The sequence below is a fragment of the Lepidochelys kempii genome, chromosome 14 (assembly GCF_965140285.1).
Source record: "Lepidochelys kempii isolate rLepKem1 chromosome 14, rLepKem1.hap1, whole genome shotgun sequence".
Classification (NCBI taxonomy): Eukaryota; Metazoa; Chordata; order Testudines; family Cheloniidae; genus Lepidochelys; species Lepidochelys kempii.
The window spans coordinates 39,943,719-39,964,095 of record NC_136393.1 but is presented as its reverse complement, the minus strand read 5'-3'; the positions used below and the strand labels follow the sequence as shown (position 1 = coordinate 39,964,095).

The 20,377-nt window shown below is 50.5% G+C and overlaps 1 protein-coding gene across 9 annotated transcripts in view; it reads left to right on the top strand.

Annotated features, from left to right (window-relative positions):
• The window catches only part of LOC144929447 (E3 ubiquitin-protein ligase TRIM39-like), a 51,409-nt gene extending 37,192 nt beyond the window's left edge, over positions 1-14,217 (top strand). For 4 of the 9 annotated variants that reach the window (XM_078848867.1, XM_078848865.1, XM_078848866.1 and 1 more), the window contains exons 2-8: positions 2,181-2,259; positions 3,465-3,928; positions 5,715-5,810; positions 8,100-8,330; positions 10,938-10,960; positions 11,049-11,155; positions 12,107-14,217. In XM_078848867.1, coding sequence (XP_078704993.1) covers positions 2,190-2,259; positions 3,465-3,928; positions 5,715-5,810; positions 8,100-8,330; positions 10,938-10,960; positions 11,049-11,155; positions 12,107-12,648 — 1,533 coding nt within the window. In that variant the 5' untranslated portion in view covers positions 2,181-2,189 and the 3' untranslated portion in view covers positions 12,649-14,217. Of the gene's footprint in view, positions 1-2,178; positions 3,929-5,714; positions 5,811-8,099; positions 8,331-10,937; positions 10,961-11,048; positions 11,156-12,106 lie in introns of those variants that run through there. The other 5 variants (XM_078848871.1, XM_078848873.1, XM_078848872.1 and 2 more) reach the window with 3 other exon arrangements.
• Positions 14,218-20,377: the final 6,160 nt, after the last annotated feature.

Genomic DNA, 20,377 nt, shown 5'->3' with positions numbered 1-20,377 from the left:
AGGCCTGGTCTACACGACAGAGTTAGGTCCACGTCAGCTGCCTTATGACAACCTAATTATGTCAGGGTACACACTAAGGAACCAAAAACCAGGACACTATTCCAAGCCTGCATTTTCCAGCAACATTGCACTCAAAATAGTTTTCTCTTAGCTTTATCTCAGGGCTCAGGCTTTGTCTGCTTGGCTTTCTCTCTCTGCTTTGCTCTTGTTCTCTCAGTGCCTGTGTCTGTCTCTGGTGTGTGCACACACACACAGATACCCTTCAAAGCCCTGGCCCCTGCATTTCAAGTCCCTTGGGCCACATGATTCAGCTTCTATACCCCATGTCTATGGGCCTGTGTTTTGTTTCAGTCTGCTGATTACGATGGCTTTTTTGCATTGATTCTAAATGGAGGGCAGTGGTCAGGCCTGACCCACCATAAGGTTTACTCCAAATCAAAACTATATTAATAAGGTTAAGATTCCGTCTTGGGTATTTTTAGCAAGAGTCACGGACAGATTGTGGGCAATAAACAGAAATTCACAGACGCCTGCGACCTGTCTCTGACTTTTACTAAAAATACCCTGAGGATGGAGGACAAACAGAGCTTTGCTGGGGCTTACAGCTGCTGCGGCAGGGGCTGGCTGCTGCTGCTCCAGTCCCAGGGAGACTGACCCAGCCCCAGCCGCTGCTCTGGCAGGTTGTGGACCGCTGCTCCCGCGGCCCCAGGGCTGACTACTGGTCAGCTGTTCTGGCAGCCACTGCTCCAGCAGCCCCCGGGGATGACAGCTGCTCTAGCCCTGCCACAGAAGAAGTCACAGAGATCCCAGAAAGTTGCAGAATCAGTGACATCTGTGAAGGAATTATAGCCTTAAATAGTAATGACAGATCTGGTTGCATTTTAGTGTTCCCTTCCCACACTGATGGCTAATGGGGTCAGGGGCCATTCTGACACCTGGGAACACTGCAGGGAAGGGACACACCTGGGCTGTGAATTGATTGGGTAGTAGCTGAGGAGTTGCTATATTGGCTCTGTGCCCACCGAGGATTGCCCTTGGTATAGGCAAGTCTGAAAGCCATATTTTTTTTTTCCATCGGCATCCGTTTTTGAAAGGGACCGGTGACTTTGGGTGTCCCAGGTTTTGTGTGTCCAGCTAGAGACACCTCACTGGGGGCTGACTTCCAGAAAGGGTCAAGCACCATTTCTGTCTTCCTGTCTCAGGGCTGCCAACTCTTGTGATTTTTTTTTTTTAACCACAAGTCTCATGATATTGGGCATAGGCACCAACTCTGTGGGTGCTCTAGGGCTGGAGCACCCATGAAAAAAAAAGTGGGTTCTCAGCACCCATAGACAGCCTCGCGGGTCAGGGCCTTCCCCTCCCGCCCACTGCGAATCAGCTGTTCCATGGCATGCAGGAGGCGCTGGGGAGAGGGGGAGGAGTGGGGTCAGAAAGAGGCAGGGCAGGGGTGGGAAGAAGTGGGGAAAAGTGGGGGCTTGGAAGAAGAGGTAGAGTGGGGGTAGGGCCTGGGGTGGAGCAGGGGTCGAGCACTCTCCTGGCAGCTCAGTAAGTCAGTACCTATGAGATTGGGTGATATTTTTTCCTTAGAGCCCCAGCTCCAGAAGCCCTGTGATTCCATGAGGAGCTCAGGTTTCTTTTTAAAAAATTAAGTGACATTCTAGCCCTGATGGTAGCAGAGAAAATATGAACCCAAGAGACTCCAAAGCAAGGAGGCAAACAAAATGAATCTCAAATATAGTTTCAGTATCTTCTTTAAATGGCAGAATTTTTCAGAAAAAAATCTCATGAGTTTTAGGGGCTCATTCATGATATTTGGACGTTGGTCCCTTGTGCTAGAACAGAAGAATGAGGAGGAAGAGACCTTAGCTCATTAGGACAATGACAGAGCTGAGAACAGAACCCCGGTTCCATGAGTGTCTATCTCATGACCTACCCACTAGACCTCATGGCCTCTCAGCTGGCAGCATATAGTGAGCCCTGCTAGCACAATGTGGCATTGGTCTGTGACTAGAGAGAGAAATAAAACATCATTTCTTCTCATAGAAAAGCCACATGTCTGATTTTAACTCTTCACATTCAAAGACGAGTCAGCAGTTCCATACTAAAAGATCAGTACAAAAATCACACCTGGGTATATGTGAGCAGGGAGCCCATCTAATCTGGGGCTATTTCTACTCCAGATCTTTCTGATGGAGCCAGGGGAGGAGCCGGGCCCCTTGCATGCAGAGGAAGGGGAGAGTCTGCAAGGAATTTGCACAGGTGAGGAGTCTGTTAAATCAATTTGGAAACCAGGGGTGGGGGAAGGAAGCGGCTGGGATTTGCACCAAGGCCCAGTGAGCCCTCCCCCCAGTTCTGCCCCATCTCACCTGGTCAGGTTTGCCCCAGCAGTGGCCACATCCTCGTGGCTTCCCTGACCCACAAATACACCACTCTACTGCTCCCTTTTCTGAGTATTCAGAATGTTACATGGAAGCAGATCTGGTCCTTCTGCTTTGGGGGATTTGGTCTCTAATTTCAGATCATATCGTTATTTATTTCTGCCATTCCCCCTTCCCAAGGATTCTTTACTTCCCAACGTAAGGAATGACTCGGAATTTTGCCCCTTTATTCCAGCAGAGGATGGGGCAGTGAATGTAAAGGAGCAGAATTGTCCGCAGGGGGCGGTGTCGAGAAACTCCAAAGGGAATGTTTGCCAGATTCCTGAGCAGGTGGTGCCCTGTGAGAGTAGAGGCAGCTCAGGTCAGGAAAAGATCCCAGTGGAAGAGGCACAGGGCAGAGCCACTTCCCCTGGCAGAGCTCTCAGGCAAACTAAAAATATTGAAGCCCATCAGAGAATCAGCCCTAGTCAGAAACCCTATAACTGCCCTGAGTGTGGCCAAAGCTTCAGTGTGAGCTCAGCCCTTAGTAGACATCAGAGGATCCATACAGGAGAGAGACCCTATAAATGCCTTGAGTTACTTGGTAAGATGACAGATCAGGGCAAACAGTTTCACAAGCTCTTGAGTTTTATTTGGGATTTTGTTTTAAATGGGTTTGTTTTTCTAGGTAGGCAAAAAGGTTTAAAGTGATAAAAGAAAGAGAGTGAAATTCATAGAGCTCTTGGTCTTTCAGTTTCCAAACAGAATCAGGATGTGTTGTAGGTGTCAAGATCTTAATAAAGGATGGAGTTCCAACCATTGGATGTGTCCTGACAATCTGATTGCCCATGGAGTCATTTGTCTTTCTGCTCTCACTGCACTCCCTGCCTGAGTAGACTGTCAGACTCCTGGCTGTTACGCTGTTACGTGACACGAATTGCATATGGTTAGATATTAAGCTGAGCTGGGAATGATCAGGGTCTGGATGGATGCCAGAGAAGGCTGTGAAAGCCACAAGGGGCGGTGACTTGGGGCAGTGATCCATTCTTAGATCAGTAAGTAACAACCTGCTCCTGGCACTCCAGTTGTTGACTCGTGTTTCCCAAGGTAGGAAAGCGAAAGCTAACTCAGCTCTACTCCCTGGATGCACCAGGGCTGCCATGAACCCAGCCCTGCAGCGCCAGCGTGGGGTTGTTTGTTCGAGCTGCCTGGGCCCCTATAAGATCCCGGTGATATTTAAAGGGTGCAAGCACAAGTTCTGCCGCTTCTGTGTCACCCCCTTCAAGGGGGAGTCGGGCACAGCCACCTCCTGCCCCCTGTGCCACAAGGCCCCCAGGCATGGAGACGACAAGCCCCAGGGGCAGCCAGGCAGCAGGGCAGATGAAGCTGAAAAAATCCATCTGGAAGTGGGCGAAGAGCCTGAGGTGGAGTGGAAGTGCGGGGAACACCAGGCGGTTCTGGATTTGTTCTGCACAGAGGATCAAGCCCTCATCTGCGTGAGCTGCAGGGACTGCCAGGCTCACCGCACTCACACCGTGGTTCCCATTGAGGAGGCTGCCCAGGAGTACAAGGTAGGGAGCTGCTGTGTCTCTGCTCTGCGACTCTGCTGTTCAGCCTCTTCCTGCAGTTGGCAGAAGTGACGGTGAAATTCAGCACAAAGCCCAGGCACCACTTACACGAGAGACCTCCTGACCCACACGTCTGGCCTGCACTGCGGCCAGCCCTAGGGAGGGACACGGAAGCCTGGCTATAGTGCCCATGAGCCAGGAAACGTGTGCCTGAGAAATACTTGACCCTGCCTCCTCTAACTGCGCTCCCACCAGGCCTGTGTCCTCTTCTTACCTTGGGTTCCATTGTTGTGTGGCTGGACCAGTGATGGATTCCCGCATGTGGCAACAGGGCCTGTGCCCAGGGGCCCTGGCCAATTTGGGGCCCCCAGAAAAATCTCGCTCCCTGTTGTGGCCCTGGGGCACAGAGCGTCTCTGGTCTTAGGGCCGCAGAGGAGGGTTTGGGGTAGAAAGGAGTGAGCGGGGGATGGGGCTGCGGGGAAAGGGGTGGAATGGGGTGGGGCCACGGGGGAAGGGGTGGAGCCGCAGACAGAAGGGGTGGGGCGGGACCATGGTTTCTGCACCGGGGCCCCCCAACTTGCTCCGGCCCAGGGCCCCAGAAGACCTTAATCTGCCTCTGGCCTGGACGCTGTGTGATCATAAAGATCAAAGCCAGAAGGGGACACCAGATATCTAGTCAGACCACCTGTGTATCCTAGGCTACCAACAGCTCCCAGAACCCGCACTCTAACCCATCTGCTGAAATTAGACCAAAGTATGGCAGCCACTGGTGCCAATTAGGGAGTCTGCAGGTGCTGAATGCTCCCCTTCCACTGGGCTTTTGCACTTCTTCAAAGTTTAATAGGCAACGAAGTCGGGGGCAGGAGGGGTGGGCAAGGCAAGGCCACTTTTAAGCAACTGAAATTAGTACAGCTGCTGCTGGAGCAGTCCAGAGTATTTCTCTGGCTGAGTGGTTACAGTGCCATTGAAATTTGACTGGGCTGCCCCTGCCTACAGCAGCGAGTGCTTCTGTGACTTGACGCATGGGCATTCTGCCGAGACCATTACTCCCAGCAGCACCAGCTCATGCGCCACATGGGTGAGAGAGAGGGGAGACTCCTGGGACCGGAAGAAGGTTCCTGCTTCGGGGTGGGGTGGGGACCAGAATTTGCCCCCTCGCCCCCCAAGAAGTGCCTGAATTGGCACCACTGATTTCAACCCCCAGGAAACTAAGCTATTGTGTACCACAAGTAGAGAATAGGAGGGACCAAGGTGCAGCACTACTAAGGCCCCTGCAATAGCCAGAAATTGATTAAGTGAGATATATCTAGATGATCCTGGCAAGCAACCCATGCCCCACACTGCAGTGGAAGGTGGTGATGGCTGCGAAAGCGAGTTTATGTATAAATTAAAATAAATTAATTAATTCATGCATCGATTTATGCAAAGGCTTATTGTAAGGGTGTCAATTGTGGTGTTTTGTGTGTGTGTGTGCATGCATGCGCACATGCACAACCATTGCACACCTGTTCTTCTGATGCAATGCTTTTGGACTTTGCCTTTGCAAATTTGGCTCCCAAATTATTGCAAATATCTGCATGGCATGGTATCGCCGATGTCCCAGTCTCTGACAGCCTGCATCACAGCTTCTCCTAAGGCAGCGGGGGTCATCAGGCAGAGCAGACCATGCTGCTTATTTCCCCTTGGTGCTCTTGCTTTTCATCAGTTTAAACTGTGCTGTGCCCTTAGCCTGTGTGTGGTGATTTTCTATGATTTAAGGAGAACTCACTACCTGTGCTTTTCTTGCCAGAGGAAGCTGCATACAGTGGTGGAGCTCCTGAAAAAGCAGACGGAGGAAGCTTGGGAGCTGAAATACCACGAGGGAAAGAAGACAGCTAACTGGAAGGCAGGGTCCCATGGTTTTAATCATTCACAAGCCTGTTGCAACTGCAGGATTTCCGGGGGTCCTGGCAAATGTCTGCAAGGAGGAGGCTATGTCCCTTTGGCATTAGCCATGCATGAGGGCAGATGTAGTGCCTGATTTTTCGGTGGGGTTTAGCATCCCTGGCTCCCACCTGGCTGGGTCCCCAGCCCTTCTGGGAATCAGCCCCCACCCCACCCCCTAGCAGCTCATAATATGCTCCAACCCAGTAATTGTGTAGCATGTTCTCATTCTCCAGGTTCTGCTGCCATCATGTGGCCATTTGATGTCATTGCTCTCCAGTTAGCACTTCCTATATAAGTTTTCCCGCTCCCCACGGCAATGGCAAGATACCAATATTACTTATTTGTATCTTTATAGCACCAATAAGCCACACCCATGATCAAGGCACCATAGCGCTAGGGTGCTCTCCAGACAGGGTACTCTCAAGGTCCCTTCCAGCCTTACATTTCTATGATGCTCTGATAAGAGAAAGCCCTTGCCCCCAGAGAATTTAAAATCAAAATAGACATAGGGTGGGAGTTGAAGCAAAGGCACGGAGATTTTCCCAGGGTCACCCAGTGGCTCGCCAGTGGAGTAGAGAATAGAATCCAGAGGTCCCGAATCCCAGTTCAGTGCCTGATAGGGACACAGGACCGGAAGGAACCTCCTGGGTCATTGAGTCCAGACCTTTGTTATCACAAGACACCCCATCAGAGCATCCTGTTCGTAAACTGTCTAAACTCCATCTGCAAACTGGTCAGGTTGTTTGCCCCCACTGCTCTTACTGGGAAGCTGTTCCAGAGCCTTGCTCCTCTGATGGTTAGCAACTGCTTCTTCCCATCCACCAGGCCCAGTGATTCTCAACATGCATGCATAGACCAGAAACGCAGATGCAGCTGCATCTCCGTTTTGTTTTGTTTTTAATTAAAAATACTGGTAGCTGAAAACGTGTTTGTCAATCGTAAGAAGGGAAGTGTCAAGCGATGACGAGCAGGTGTTGCTGTGTGCTGAGAAGGGGCTATTTTCTGTAGTGAAGCACATCAAGGGAACCTAGTAACTCACTCTTGATTGATGGGGGAAAACATCCCAGGTGCTGTGTAAAGAGATGGAATCCCTGCTTGATGTATAGTTTGGAGCAGGTTAAAACTGCACAGCATGGAGAAAGGAGCAAGACACTTAAAATCCCATAAAATTTCTAAATTCTATATTTGCTTGCTCCACAGCTAGGGCTCCTATGCGCTGTGATAAGCAATTATTAATAGTCTTTGGGGCTTTAATATATGATGTCCATCCCAATGCAAAAAAAACAAGCACAACACCTGTCCACCACTGGACCCCTCACCATGGCTTTGATTACTATGCCATATAAAGGTTTTTGATTAACACTGCTTGCTAGTAATACAGGAGACCCAACCAGGCTCAGGGGCCCCTGTATGGTCTAGTGTCTAGAGCAGAGGTTCTCAGACTGTGGGTTGGGACCCCAAAGCAGGTTGTAACCCTGTTTTAAGACTTGATGGGGCCCAGGGCCAAAGCCAAAGTCCGAGCCCCATTGCCCAGAGCCAAAGCTAAAACCCTTGGGTTTCAGCCCTGGGCAGCGGGGCTCAGGTTAGAGGCCCCCTGGCTGGGGCTGAAGCCCTGGGGTGGCAGGGCTTGCGTGGGCTCAGGCTTCACAACCCCTCCTGGGGTTGTGTAGTAATTTTTGTTGTCAGAAGGGGGTTGCAGTGCAATGAAGTTTGAGAATCTCTGAGCACTGAAATGAGGCTCTGGAAAACCTGGTTTCTATTCCTGGCTCTGGCCTGCTGGGTGACCCTGACCTATCACCTCCCCACTCTGAGCCTCAATTTCCCCATCTGTAAAACAGGGGTAATGATACCAACCTCCTTTTAGAACACTTAGAAATCTACTGATACAAATTGCTAAACAATAACACCTAGCTCTTATATAGCACTTTTCAGCCATCGATTTCAAAGATAAGAACTGCACATTACTGTGCTGGACACCATCCATACACTGTGTAAGCGACAGCCCCTTCCCAGAGAACTAACAATCTAAAGAGTCAAGACACACAAAAGGTAGAGGAGGAAAGAGAGGCAGAGGTGAAATGATTTGGTTGAAGTTGCATAGCGGCTAGGTGGCAGAACAAGAAGTAGAACCTTCCAGAACTATCCACTGGGCCACGTTGCATTGCTACCCTCTTTACATTTATCCGTACCCCAAACTGGGTGATATTTTTCTGAGGTTGTTTTCAATTTTTTTTTACCTTTAATGAAGGAGAAGACGCACTATCAGAGAATGTGCATCGAGATCGAATTTGAGAAGCTGCACGAATTCCTGAATGAGGAAGAGGAGCGGCTGTTGCGGAAACTGAGGAAGGAGGAGAAGGAGACCCTGAAGCAGCTACATGGGAATATAATAAAGCTCTCAGAACAGAGCTCGTCTCTGCAGAAGCTCATCGCGGAGATAGAGGAGAAGTGTCAGCAACCGGCTGCCGTGTTGCTGAAGGTGAGAGACTCCCCCACCCTGTCAATCCATGCTGAATTACTGGGTATCACACACCATTGGCATTGGATCTAATGACCAAGGAAGAAATAACTATTTCAGTTTTATTGTTACCTAAATAATAAAATCCCAGGCTGGAGGGTCCATCTGCTCCAGAATTTCTCTTGCTTTTGTTAGAGGAATGTTCCCATGCGCCTCGCAAGAGCTGCCATGTGATCATCCTCCATAGGATCAGTGCTGCTGATGAAAGATTGCTAGAGAATTGTTGCTCTTCTACTCCTTCTCTCGCATCCCCTGTGCAATCTTCTGTAGACGTCCATGTGTCTACAGCTGCTCCGTAGTTGTGCTTGCACAGCCTCCTCTGCCCACAGGCCCACGAGATCCAATATCTCCTGTCTGCTCCAGGCGGAAGCACATCTGGAGCATGTAGTCAGCATGTTCAGCTGGGCAGTTGCAGACAACAAGGGAGAGGTGCTAGGTGTGGTCTCCCAGCTGGGCAATCAGGAAAAAAGCCCTTCAAAAATACACAGGAATTTCAAAGGAGATGGGGTGGCTTTGGGTCTCTGTGACCCCTGAGCAGTGGAGTTCACGGTTTTGACCAGAGTGGTCACTGTCGGGCATTGTGGGATAGCTGCTGGAGGACTGTTAGGGTCAACATAGGTCACGCAGTGTCTACACTCGCACTGCTTTGATCATGGCTCACCACAGGGGCATGCACAGGGGAGGGAAAGCAGGGGCATGGGCCCCCCCAAAACCTGTATGTCGCTGCAGCCCGGGGAGGGAGGAAGCAGCAGGGTGGCTGGCTGCTGGCAGAGCTCCTCCTCCCTCCACCCCTACAGCTGCTGCTTCTCCTTCCCTGTTGCTGGAGTCCCACATGTTGCCTTTGCCTCCAGCCCCTGACTCACCTCAGTGAGGTGTCTGCCGCCCATTCGGGGAGGCTAGCCCCCAGCCCACCCCTTCTGCCCAAGGCCCCGCCCCTCCCTCTTCCCCTCCAGAACCCCTGAGCATCCCACGCGGCCACCAGAAACCCCTGCCCAGCCCTGGGCTGCCCGAGTGCTCCCAGCCCTGGAGTGCCGGGTGGCGCAGCCCCAGCCCCAGAGCACCAGATGGCATGGCCCAGCACCCCCAGCCCCAGCGCCCCCCTCTCCCAGAGTACCGGAAAGCACAACCCCAAGGCCTGGTGGCCCGAGCACCAGCCCCAGCCGCTCTGAGTCCCAGGCCGCAGGCCAGCCAACCCTACTCCCAGCCCAGGCCACAGGGGGAAGAGTGGGAAACAGGAGGGGCCTTGGGGAGGGGGGCCACACCTGGCTGTTTGGGGAGGCTCAGCCTCCACTGGCCTGTGATACATGCCACCCATGCTTGGGCATGCCGCTGGCTCACTGCTGTTCAGGGAGGTGGTTTCATTGTGTTGCCATAAAGGGCCGCTTACATTGACCGGAGACACATGCGCAAATAGGTTTGATGCAAGGCGATGTCCATTGGTCTAACATAGCATAGACCAAGCCCAAGGTCTTCCTGTGCAGTGGTACAGGTGAATGAAGAAGGATATTTTTGAGGTTAAAGCACTGGCGCAGGACTCATGAGACCTGGGCTTGATTCTCTGCTCTGCCACAGATCTCCTGTGTGCCCCGGGGCAAGTTACTTAATTGCCTCTCTTTGTAGAATGGGGTTAATACCAGTATAACCTGACTGGTTTTTGCAAGAGTAAATTCATTGGGTGTGATCCTCAGCTGGTGAGGATTTTGAGTTTCACTGACGTCGGTGGAGCTCCACTGATTGTCACCAGTTGAAGAGCTGGTCCATTAATATTTATGAGGTGATCAGACATTAGGGTGATGGGAGTCCTTCTATGAAAACAGGGGCGGTGGGTATCACAGGCCAGGGGAGGCTAAGCCTCCCCTAACCCAGGCTGTGGCCCTGCCCATGCTCTGCCCCAAGGACCCGCTTCCCTCCCCCGCTTCCTTGAAGCTGACCGGGGCTCAGCTCCAGCCAGCAGCCTGGAGCTTGGGGCTCAGGCTGGTAGCCCAGGGTCAGGGCGGCCAGGGGCCGGAGTGGCTTGGGCCAGCCGGCAGCCCGGGGTCAGGCCAGTGGCCCAGAGCAGGGAAGGAGTTTGGGGCTCCAGCGGGTGATGGTGGCAGGGCCTCAGGCAGAAGGGGTGGGGCCGGGGGGCTCGCCTCCCCGAAGGGGGAGTTCATGCTCTGCCCATGCCTACAAACCTGATGCATGCTTTCTCTACTCCATCTATGCGCTGTATACGGAGTGTCTAAAAGCTCTTAGGCCCAGCTTCTCAAAGGCATTTAGGTGCCTAACTCCCAGTGGGTCTTAACCACTTACCCAGAAGTAACACATTTTCAGCATAGGAACAGAGAAGGGAAGCTGGGAGGTTGGTGTCCCTGTAGGGGCAGAGTTAAGGTTATTTGAGAGCCTTTAACAATGCTTTTCCACACTCTCATATATGTGGGAGCTCAGGAGACCTATAGAATGAAAAGTTATCGTTGAGTTTTACAGTTCAAGGAAGTTTATGATGCAAATAGTGTGAAAAAAATCAGTTAATATTGGTTTCCTTCTGTCACTGCAGAATGTGAATTCCTTTCCATTTTCTCCTTTTAGGATGTGAAAGACACATTGACCAGGTACTTTTTGTATTGACTCCTGTTACAAACTTTGCATAAATGTTTGTCCTGAGCCAAGGAGTGATAAGTTGGGCTGTGTTCTTCTTAGGAGTGAAAATATTCAAGTGCAGGAACCTGAAGCTGTGTTTACTGAACTGAAGAATGTATACAACATTCCTAGCATTGATATTATTGACATTCTAAGGAAATTCAAAGGTAAGTGAAGACTGTTCCTATATTCAGGTTCCCAGATGTTTCATGATCCTTGCACCATGGAATTTGCCATGAAATTCAAACCTTAACCTCAGAACTGTTCTCCAGACTATCAGTTTCCATTTAAAAAAAATTAAAAACAGCTCATATGATTAGCAAGAAAATATTATAAATTCAATCTGAGGGTAAACTGAAGCAGTGATTTTTGCCTGAGTCTGCAGACAGCATGACTCAGTAGCTCTAAGAGTAGGGAATTGCTCTTATTCATCTCAATGGAGTGTCGACTCTGAAACTTAATGGTAGTGATATAGGCGGTGACATTACCTATTTCACTGCCAAGCATTTTGCACAAAAACATCCAGCTAATGTTGGCTTGCTTATCCCACAATACCAAACTGCCTCCTGGTGCTTAAAGCCCCAAGTTCCAAAGCTTTCAGCTCCCTCTTTTGAACACCTTCTATGTTGTCACCATTGGGGCAGAGCTCTGCAGCACATTGTGAACTGAAAAGAGCTGTTCTTGGTATGTTAAGACAATTCTCATATAGGACCTGATCCAAAGCCCACTGAAGTATATGGGACTCTTCCCTCTGGCATTGGATGGGGCCCCAAGCAGAACTGGTCTAAGTAAGGTAATACAGGGCAAGAGAAAGGAAGGAGTCATATCCTCATTTTTACAGAGGGAAACCTGAGATGCAGAGTTTAAGTGACTCACCCATGTCACACAAGCAGTCTGTAGTAGATCTGTAAATTGAACCCAGATCTGCTGGCTCCTTATCCACAAACACAATTTTCCTTTGCTCCCTGCCACCCACCACAGCCCAGTTTAGCTTTCATGACTCCTACTCTATGTAGCTGAAATATTAATGGAGAAGCAATTTAATTTCCCTTTAATCACCATGACCAATCCTTGCCCCTGGCAATGATTCTGTGACATTTTCTCTCTTTTTTCCCCAGTGGATGTGACTCTCGACCCAGACACAGCTCACCCCAACCTTGTCCTGTCTGAGGACAGGAGAAGCGTGACACACAGAGGCATGCGACAGGAGCTGCCCAGCAATCCCGAGCGATTCGATCCTTATATCATGGTGTTGGGCTCCAGGAGGTTCACGTCAGGGAGGTGTTACTGGGAGGTGGAGGTGGGAGACAAGGTGGAGTGGGACATAGGGGTGTGCAGAGAATCTGTGGGCAGGAAGGGGCAGGTGATATTATCTCCTAGCAATGGATTCTGGAGAGTTTGGTTGAGGAATGGAGATAAATACAAGGCTCTGATCTCCCACCCAACCCCCCTCACTGTCAGTGTGCGGCCCAGCCGGGTGGGGATTTTCCTAGACTACAAGGCAGGCGAGATCTCGTTTTACAACGTGACAGACAGGACCCATCTGTATTCATACAGCGGAGCCTTCTATGGGGTTCTACGGCCTTTCTTCAGCCCCGGTCTCCATCGGGGAGGTGAAAACACTGCTCCGCTGACAATCTACTCGAAGTCTCTGGGCTAGCTTCAATAGGAATCAAAGACACACACATGGAAGGAGCACCAAGTCAAAAAACTCCTCCCTCCACCAATACCTCCCCCCACTCACATTCTCTCCTCCTGATGGTGCTCTGCTCTGGCTCCATGGGGAAGGGGCCATTGTGGTGGTGAGGCATGCAGGAGTAGATTTGGTCCCATGTGGCAGGAGATGGTGAAGTGGGATATGGATTATGTTGATTGCCCAAGGGATTTCTGGGGGAGGAAAGTAGCCATGAAAAAATATGTAGCAAAATGACAACTCATTTGGCCAACTTTTAGAAAAAGTGACTAATCAAAAAAAAAAAAACCCCAACCAAAGAAAAGTTGGTGACAATTTTACCCTCTTTTTTTAAATCACAAGTTTTATTAAGTGTTTTTTACCAAAATGTTGACATTTGAAGCAGTTTTGACCAGCCCCATATGTGACTGAAAAACACAGGCTGTGGGGAATTCAGAAAAATGTTGTCAAATTCCCCCCTTTTTTTCCTTAAATCAAGCATTTGAATTTTTCATTGCAGTTTCAAAAGCGGCTCTCCTGATCAATGATTTCTGGGGTGCCTCATTTTTTTTAATGCCGAACCAGAGATGCCTTAAAGCAGCCACACTGTTTTCAGAGGGAGGCTAGCTGAGCAGCCCCTTTCCTGTATTTTGGGCACTCAAAATCAATTGGGGCACTCAAAATCAAAGGTACTGAAATTTTAGGCACTGATCCTGTGAACACTTAAGCACATGCTTAACTTTGTGCAAGTAGGTAATGACATTAGTGAGTCCTGCAGATAACTTCAGTGGGACTGCTTACATGTGCAGAGTTAAAAATCATGCAGTTGTAGAGACAGGAACGTAGGGCACTAAAATGGAATGATAAGATAATGACAGTGAATGATGCTAGGAACACAGGGGAAAGGCCACACAATGAACCCTGAAATTATTGTTTTTCTTGATTGTGCTGCTGAAGAGAAAAAAAAATCCAAAGGCTGCCTTTAATGGCATAACATTAGATCTTACATATGTGTATGAAGCTACCTTTGCTAAGGAGCTGGTTCATTCCACAAGATTTTGCAAGGGATCTGCAGATGTGTCTAACTTCAAAGCCTAAAACTACAGGTGATCAAAAATAAGAGCTATTCAAATAGTTTTCAGAATAGATTCCCATTAAATTTCAGTAGGAATTGTGTGGCTAAATCCCGACTGTGCTTTAAAAAAATCTCACATATTGTTTTCTAGAGGTACAAGCCTGTTCAGCACTGAGATTGAAGTTTCATCACTTAAATTTACTTAAATCTTCCACCATTTAAAACTTGCAGTACTCAGGTTTCTGGAGTAACAGCATGCTCATTACCAGTCTGATCCTCTGAATCAACAGAAAGACTGCTATTGTCCATCGGGTTTGGAAGAGACCTCAAAACCAATTCACCAGAGACTTGAGCAATAATTTTTGTGTGTATCTACTGTAAAAATATTTAAAATGATGGGCTGGCAATAGGCAAAATAAACCACAGTTAAAATTGTAGTTAAATTGTGGTTCAGTGTTAAATTCTCTGAAATCAATGAAAAATAAAATGCATAAATTGTTAACACTTTGCATCTGCCATTATCAAAACATTTTTACGTGGATATCTTGGGGGCAAAGAATTAATGTCATATTTTATAAGTCATAATTTCTTTAGACCAGTGGAGCTCAATCTTATTTCATAGGAGGGCCATATAAATCCAAGTACAACCTCGTGTGGGCCAAACAGATTCTACATATTTTAATAAGATTTAAAGTCCCCCATATTGATTTATATTTTAAGTTTAGTTTGTTTTGTATGTATTTAGATAGTTTTCTTCTATATATAGTATTGTCTATTTAATGACAAAGCACTAATGAATTGGCCGTAAGTATATTGTGTTGAAGCAGGCTGTGGGCCTTATGTAATGCTCTGGTGGTCTGTGTATGGCCCGTGGGCCATAAATTGGGCACCCCTGCTTTAGACAGTGAGGGTAATTAACCATTGGAACAATTTACCCAGGGTCATGGTGTTTGACAGAGGAGCCAACAGGATGTGCTCACCTGCCCTGATATGAGAGGCTTTTTAGCTGCTCTGATCCTGTGTAAGAAATGCAGCACCCAGGATACAGGCATGCAGCCACACATAGCTGCAAACAAGCAGAAAGGGAGAAACATCATGGAATTTGACTTACCCAAATTAGCATAACAAAGGTGGTGACAGTATCATAATACTTAAGCATGCATACAAGTGTAGTTAGTTTAAGATTTTAAGGCTTTTTGTAAGTAGTACTTAATGATAGTTTAAAGTAGGTTTAGCTAGAAATCCAAAATGGAGGACTCAGGCTGAAGAATCATAGAGTATCAGTGTTGGAAGGGACGTCTGGAGGTCATCTAGTCCAGCTCCCTGCCCAGAGCAGGACCAATCCCCAGCTAAATCATCCCAGCCAGGGCTTTGTCAAGCCTGACCTTAAAAACTTCTAAGGAAGGGGATTCCACCACCTCCCTAGGTAACGCATTCCAGTGTTTCACCACGCTCCTAGTGAAAAAGTTTTTCCTAATATCCAACCTAAATCTCCCCCACTGCAACTTGAGACCATTACTCCTTGTCCTGTCATCTGCTATCACTGAGAACAATCTTGATCCATCCTCTTTGGATCCACCTTTCAGGTAGTTAAAAGCAGATATCAAATCCCCCCTCATTCTTCTCTTCTGTAGACTAAACAATCCCAGTTCCCTCAGCCTCTCCTCATAAGTCATGTGTTCTAGACCCCTAATCATTTTTGTTGCCCTTCGCTGGACTCTCTCCAATTTCTCCACATCCTTCTTGTAGTGTGGGGGCCAAAACTGGACATAGTAGTCCAGATGAGGCCTCACCAAAGTCAAATAGAGGGGAACGATCACGTCCCTCGATCTGCTGGCAATGCCCCCACTTATACACCCCAAAATGCCATTGGCCTTCTTGGCAACAAGGGCACACTGCTGACTCATATCCAGCTTCTCGTCCACTGTAACCCCTAGGTCCTTCTCTGCAGAACTGCTACCTCGCCATTCGGTCCCTAGTCTGTAGCGGTGCATTGGATTCTTCCGTCCTAAGTGCAGGACTCTGCACTTGTCCTTGTTGAACCTCATCAGATTTCTTTTGGCCCAATCCTCCAATTTGTCTAGGTCCCTCTGTATCCTATCCCTACCCTCCAGCATATCTACCACTCCTCCTAGTTTAGTGTCATCCGCAAACTTGCTGACGGTGCAATCCACACCATCCTCCAGATCATTAATGAAGATATTGAACAAAACCGGCCCCAGGACCGACCCTTGGGGCACTCCGCTAGATACCAGCTGCCAACTAGACATGGAGCCATTGATCACTACCCGTTGAGCCCGACAATCTAGCCAACTTTCTAGCCACCTTGTAGTGCATCCATCCAGCCCATACTTCTTTAACTTGCTGACAAGAATACTGTGGGAGACCGTGTCAAAAGCTTTGCTAAAGCCAAGGAATAACACGTCCACTGCTTTCCCTTCATCCACAGAACCAGTTATCTCATCATAGAAGGCAATTAGATTAGTCAGGCATGACTTTCCCTTGGTGAATCCATGCTGACTATTCCTGATCACTTTCCTCTCCTCAAAGTGATTCAGAATTGATTCCTTGAGGACATACTCCGTGATTTTTCCGGGGACTGAGGTGAGGCTGACCGGCCTGTAGTTCACAGGATCCTCCTTCTTCCCTTTTTTAAAGTTGGGCACTACATTTGCCTTTTTCCAGTCTTCCGGGACTTCCCCCGATCACCATGAGTTTTCAAAGATAATGGCCAATGGCTCTGCAATCACATCCGCCAATTCCTTTAGCACTCTCGGATGCAACGCATCCGGCCCCAAGGACTTGTGCACGTCCAGTTTTTCTAAATAGTCCAGAACCACTTCTTTCTTCACAGACGGCTGGCCACCTCCTCCCCATGCTGTGCTGCCCAGTGCAGTAGTCTGGGAGCTGACCTTGTTCGTGAAGACAGAGGCAAAAAAAAGCATTGAGTACATTAGCTTTTTCCACATCCTCTGTCACTAGGTTGCCTCCCTCATTCAGTAAGGGGCCCACACTTTCCTTGGCTTTCTTCTTGTTGCCAACATACCTGAAGAAACCCTTCTTGTTACTCGTAACATCCCTCGCTAGCTGCAACTCCAGGTGTGATTTAGCCTTCCTGATTTCATTCCTACATGCCCAAGCAATATTTATGTACTCATCCCTGGTCATTTGTCCAATCTTCCACTTCTTGTAAGCCTCTTTTTTGTGTTTAAGATCAGCAAGGATTTCACTGTTAAGCCAAGCTGGTCGCCTGCCATATTTACTATTCTTTCTACACATCGGGATGGTTTGTCCCTTTAACCACAATAATTGACCATTAGCATACAGGAGATTGGGATCCAGCCTGTCTCCGGGTCTTCTTTTAGCATCTCCAAAAGACAAGCTCCCAAACAACTACCCTCCACTGACTGACTGTCCCCACAAAGCTGGGGCGTGGGAGCCAGGGTCTCTTCCCCATCCAGAGTTTCCCTGGCCATAAGGGGAGCTGGGGGAGGGAGCTGGGGGCAAATCAAGCAGAGGCGTCTGTGCCCACAGCCCCGGAGACTGAAATACACCAGGCCCCTGGGGCAGATGAGCACATCCTGCTGGCTCCTCTGTCAAACACAAAGGGTCCCCTGAGCTGAGGAGGAGGCGGGGAAGAGAGTTACAGTGAAACAGAGAGGGGAGCATCTCCTCGCCCAGAATTGGATCTTGTCCCTGGGCCCCTAGCAGGGAGTTTGTAACATCTGGTGACTCAGGCTCTCTGTTCCCAGGCAGTGAGGGGTGGAGCAGGACTGGGTAGTGATTAGAAGGGAGAGGTGGCTGGGAGTCAGGACTCCTGGGTTCTATGCCCAGCTCTGGGAGGGCAGGGGGGTCTAGTGGGTTAGAGCAGTGGAGTCAGGACTCCTGGGTTCTATGCCCAGCTCTGGGAGGGCAGTTAGATCTAGTGGGTTAGAGCAGTGGAGTCAGGACTCCTGGGTTCTATGCCCACTCTGGGAGGGCAGTGAGGTCTAGTGAGTTAGAGCAGTGGCGGGCAGGGCTGGGAATCAGGACTCCTGGGTTCAATGCCCAGCTCTGGGAGGGCAGGGGGGTCTAGTGGGTTAGAGCAGTGGAGTCAGGACTCCTGGGTTCTATGCCCAGCTCTGGGAGGGCAGTTAGGTCTAGTGGGTTAGAGCAGTGGAGTCAGGACTCCTGGGTTCTATGCCCAGCTCTGGGAGGGCAGTTAGGTCTAGTGGGTTAGAGCAGTGGAGTCAGGACTCCTGGGTTCTATGCCCGCTCTGGGAGGGCAGTGAGGTCTAGTGAGTTAGAGCAGTGGGGGGCAGGGCTGGGAATCAGGACTCCTGGGTTCTATGCCCAGCTCTGGGAGGGCAGGGGGGTCTAGTGGGTTAGAGCAGTGGAGTCAGGACTCCTGGGTTCTATGCCCAGCTCTGGGAGGGCAGTTAGGTCTAGTGGGTTAGAGCAGTGGAGTCAGGACTCCTGGGTTCTATGCCCGCTCTGGGAGGGCAGTGAGGTCTAGTGAGTTAGAGCAGTGGGGGGCAGGGCTGGGAATCAGGACTCCTGGGTTCTATGCCCAGCTCTGGGAGGGCAGGGGGGTCTAGTGGGTTAGAGCAGTGGAGTCAGGACTCCTGGGTTCTATGCCCAGCTCTGGGAGGGCAGTTAGGTCTAGTGGGTTAGAGCAGTGGAGTCAGGACTCCTGGGTTCTATGCCCAGCTCTGGGAGGGCAGTTAGGTCTAGTGGGTTAGAGCAGTGGAGTCAGGACTCCTGGGTTCTATGCCCGCTCTGGGAGGGCAGTGAGGTCTAGTGAGTTAGAGCAGTGGGGGGCAGGGCTGGGAATCAGGACTCCTGGGTTCTATGCCCAGCTCTGGGAGGGCAGGGGGGTCTAGTGGGTTAGAGCAGTGGAGTCAGGACTCCTGGGTTCTATGCCCAGCTCTGGGAGGGCAGTGAGGTCTAGTGAGTTAGAGCAGTGGGGGGCAGGGCTGGGAATCAGGACTCCTGGGTTCTATGCCCAGCTCTGGGAGGGCAGGGGGGTCTAGTGGGTTAGAGCAGTGGAGTCAGGACTTCTGGGATCTATGCCCAGCTCTAGGAGGGGCAGCGGGCTCTAGTGGGTTGGGGCAGGGCTGGGAATAAGAATTCCTGGGTTCTCTTTCCACCTGTGCCACTGGCCCCTCTGTAACCTGGGTCACTCTGGGACAGTTTTCGTCTCTAAACATTTCACATCATACCCCTTCCTCAGGGGATGATTGTTTCTGTGTATTTTTGGTTTAAAACTTGTAAAAAAGGAGAGAGGGAGAAAAGACCAGAAAAACCGATACATTATTTCTATGTCTCAAGTGGGAGAAGTTCTTCCCCCAGTAGTCTCCTCTCAGCCAGACATGCCTTTCACCCCAGATCAACCCAGGCTGCTCCCCTTGCAAACTCCAAGCCCCTCCAGCTCTGCATTTGCACTGGCATAAGTCTTGGACACATCCACAAATATGATGAAAGTACCTGCCTTTGAAGGTTCTTCCTGCCAGCTGGGTTCCTGTCTGAGTGGGGGCCTTAAAGAGACAGGAGAGCCTGGCAGTACTAACATTGGCCTCCCCCATCTTGCCCTAGGAGGGGATGGCTACAAGGAGACTGCAGAGGAGGCAGGGATTCTGGGGGGGGGGCGGGGGGGGGGACGGGGACAGGACCAGGGGTTGGCTGAGGAATCCTGAAAAGAAAAGGGACGTGGGACCGATGGGGACGTGGCCAGTGATGATCAGCCAAAATCTTAACAATGGGTTCCCTCCTCACCCCACGAGGAGGTTGTTGCCCACTCCCACCCCCAGGGACTCCTGCCCCATCCAACCCCCCCATGTTCCTTGACGCCCCCCCAGGACCCCTGCCCCATCCACCCCCTCCCCGTCTGCCCCCAGAACCGGGCAGGAGGGTCTCGTGGGCCACCGTAGGGGTGCCCACCCCACCCCTAAGAGCCAGAGGCACCTGCCGGGGGGCAAGGTGGGGAGCCCCAGCGGTGCTTACCTAGGGCAGCTCCCAGGACGCATCTAGCAGGTCCCTCTGCCTTCTAGGCTGGAGCACCCAAGGGGAAAATTTGGTGGGTGCAGAGCACCCACCGGCAGCTCCCCGCCCCACCCCCAGCTCGCCTCCGCCTCCTCCCCTGAACGCACCGCCCCGCTCTGCTTCTCCAGGCCCCTGGCTTCCCGTGAATCAGCTGTTCGGCGGGAAGCCTGGAGGGCTGAGAAGCAGGCAGCGACTTCCAGCTCAGACCGAGGGTGGCGGAGGTGAGCTGGGGCAGGGAGCGGTTCCTCCTCATGCCTCCCCCCGCACCCCAGCCCCAGCTCCCCTCCGCCTCCTTGGGCCTGAGTGTGAAGCCCTCACTTGCTTCTCAGGGGGGCGGAGAAGCAGGGCAGGGCGGCGCGTTCAGGGGAGGAGGCAGAGGTGGAGCGGAGGTGAGCTGGGGCTGGGGCTGGGGCCGGGGCCGGGGGTGGGGTGGGGAGCTGCTGGTGGGTGTTCTGCACCCACCAAATTTTCCCCTTGGGTGCTCCAGCTGGAGTCCGCGCCTAAGGCGTCACTTTGAGCTGGTTAAATTTAGAAGCCCTTTTAGAACCGGTTGTCCCTCCAGAACAACTGGTTCTAAAAGGGCTTCTAAATTTAACAAGTTTCAGAGTAACAGCCGTGTTA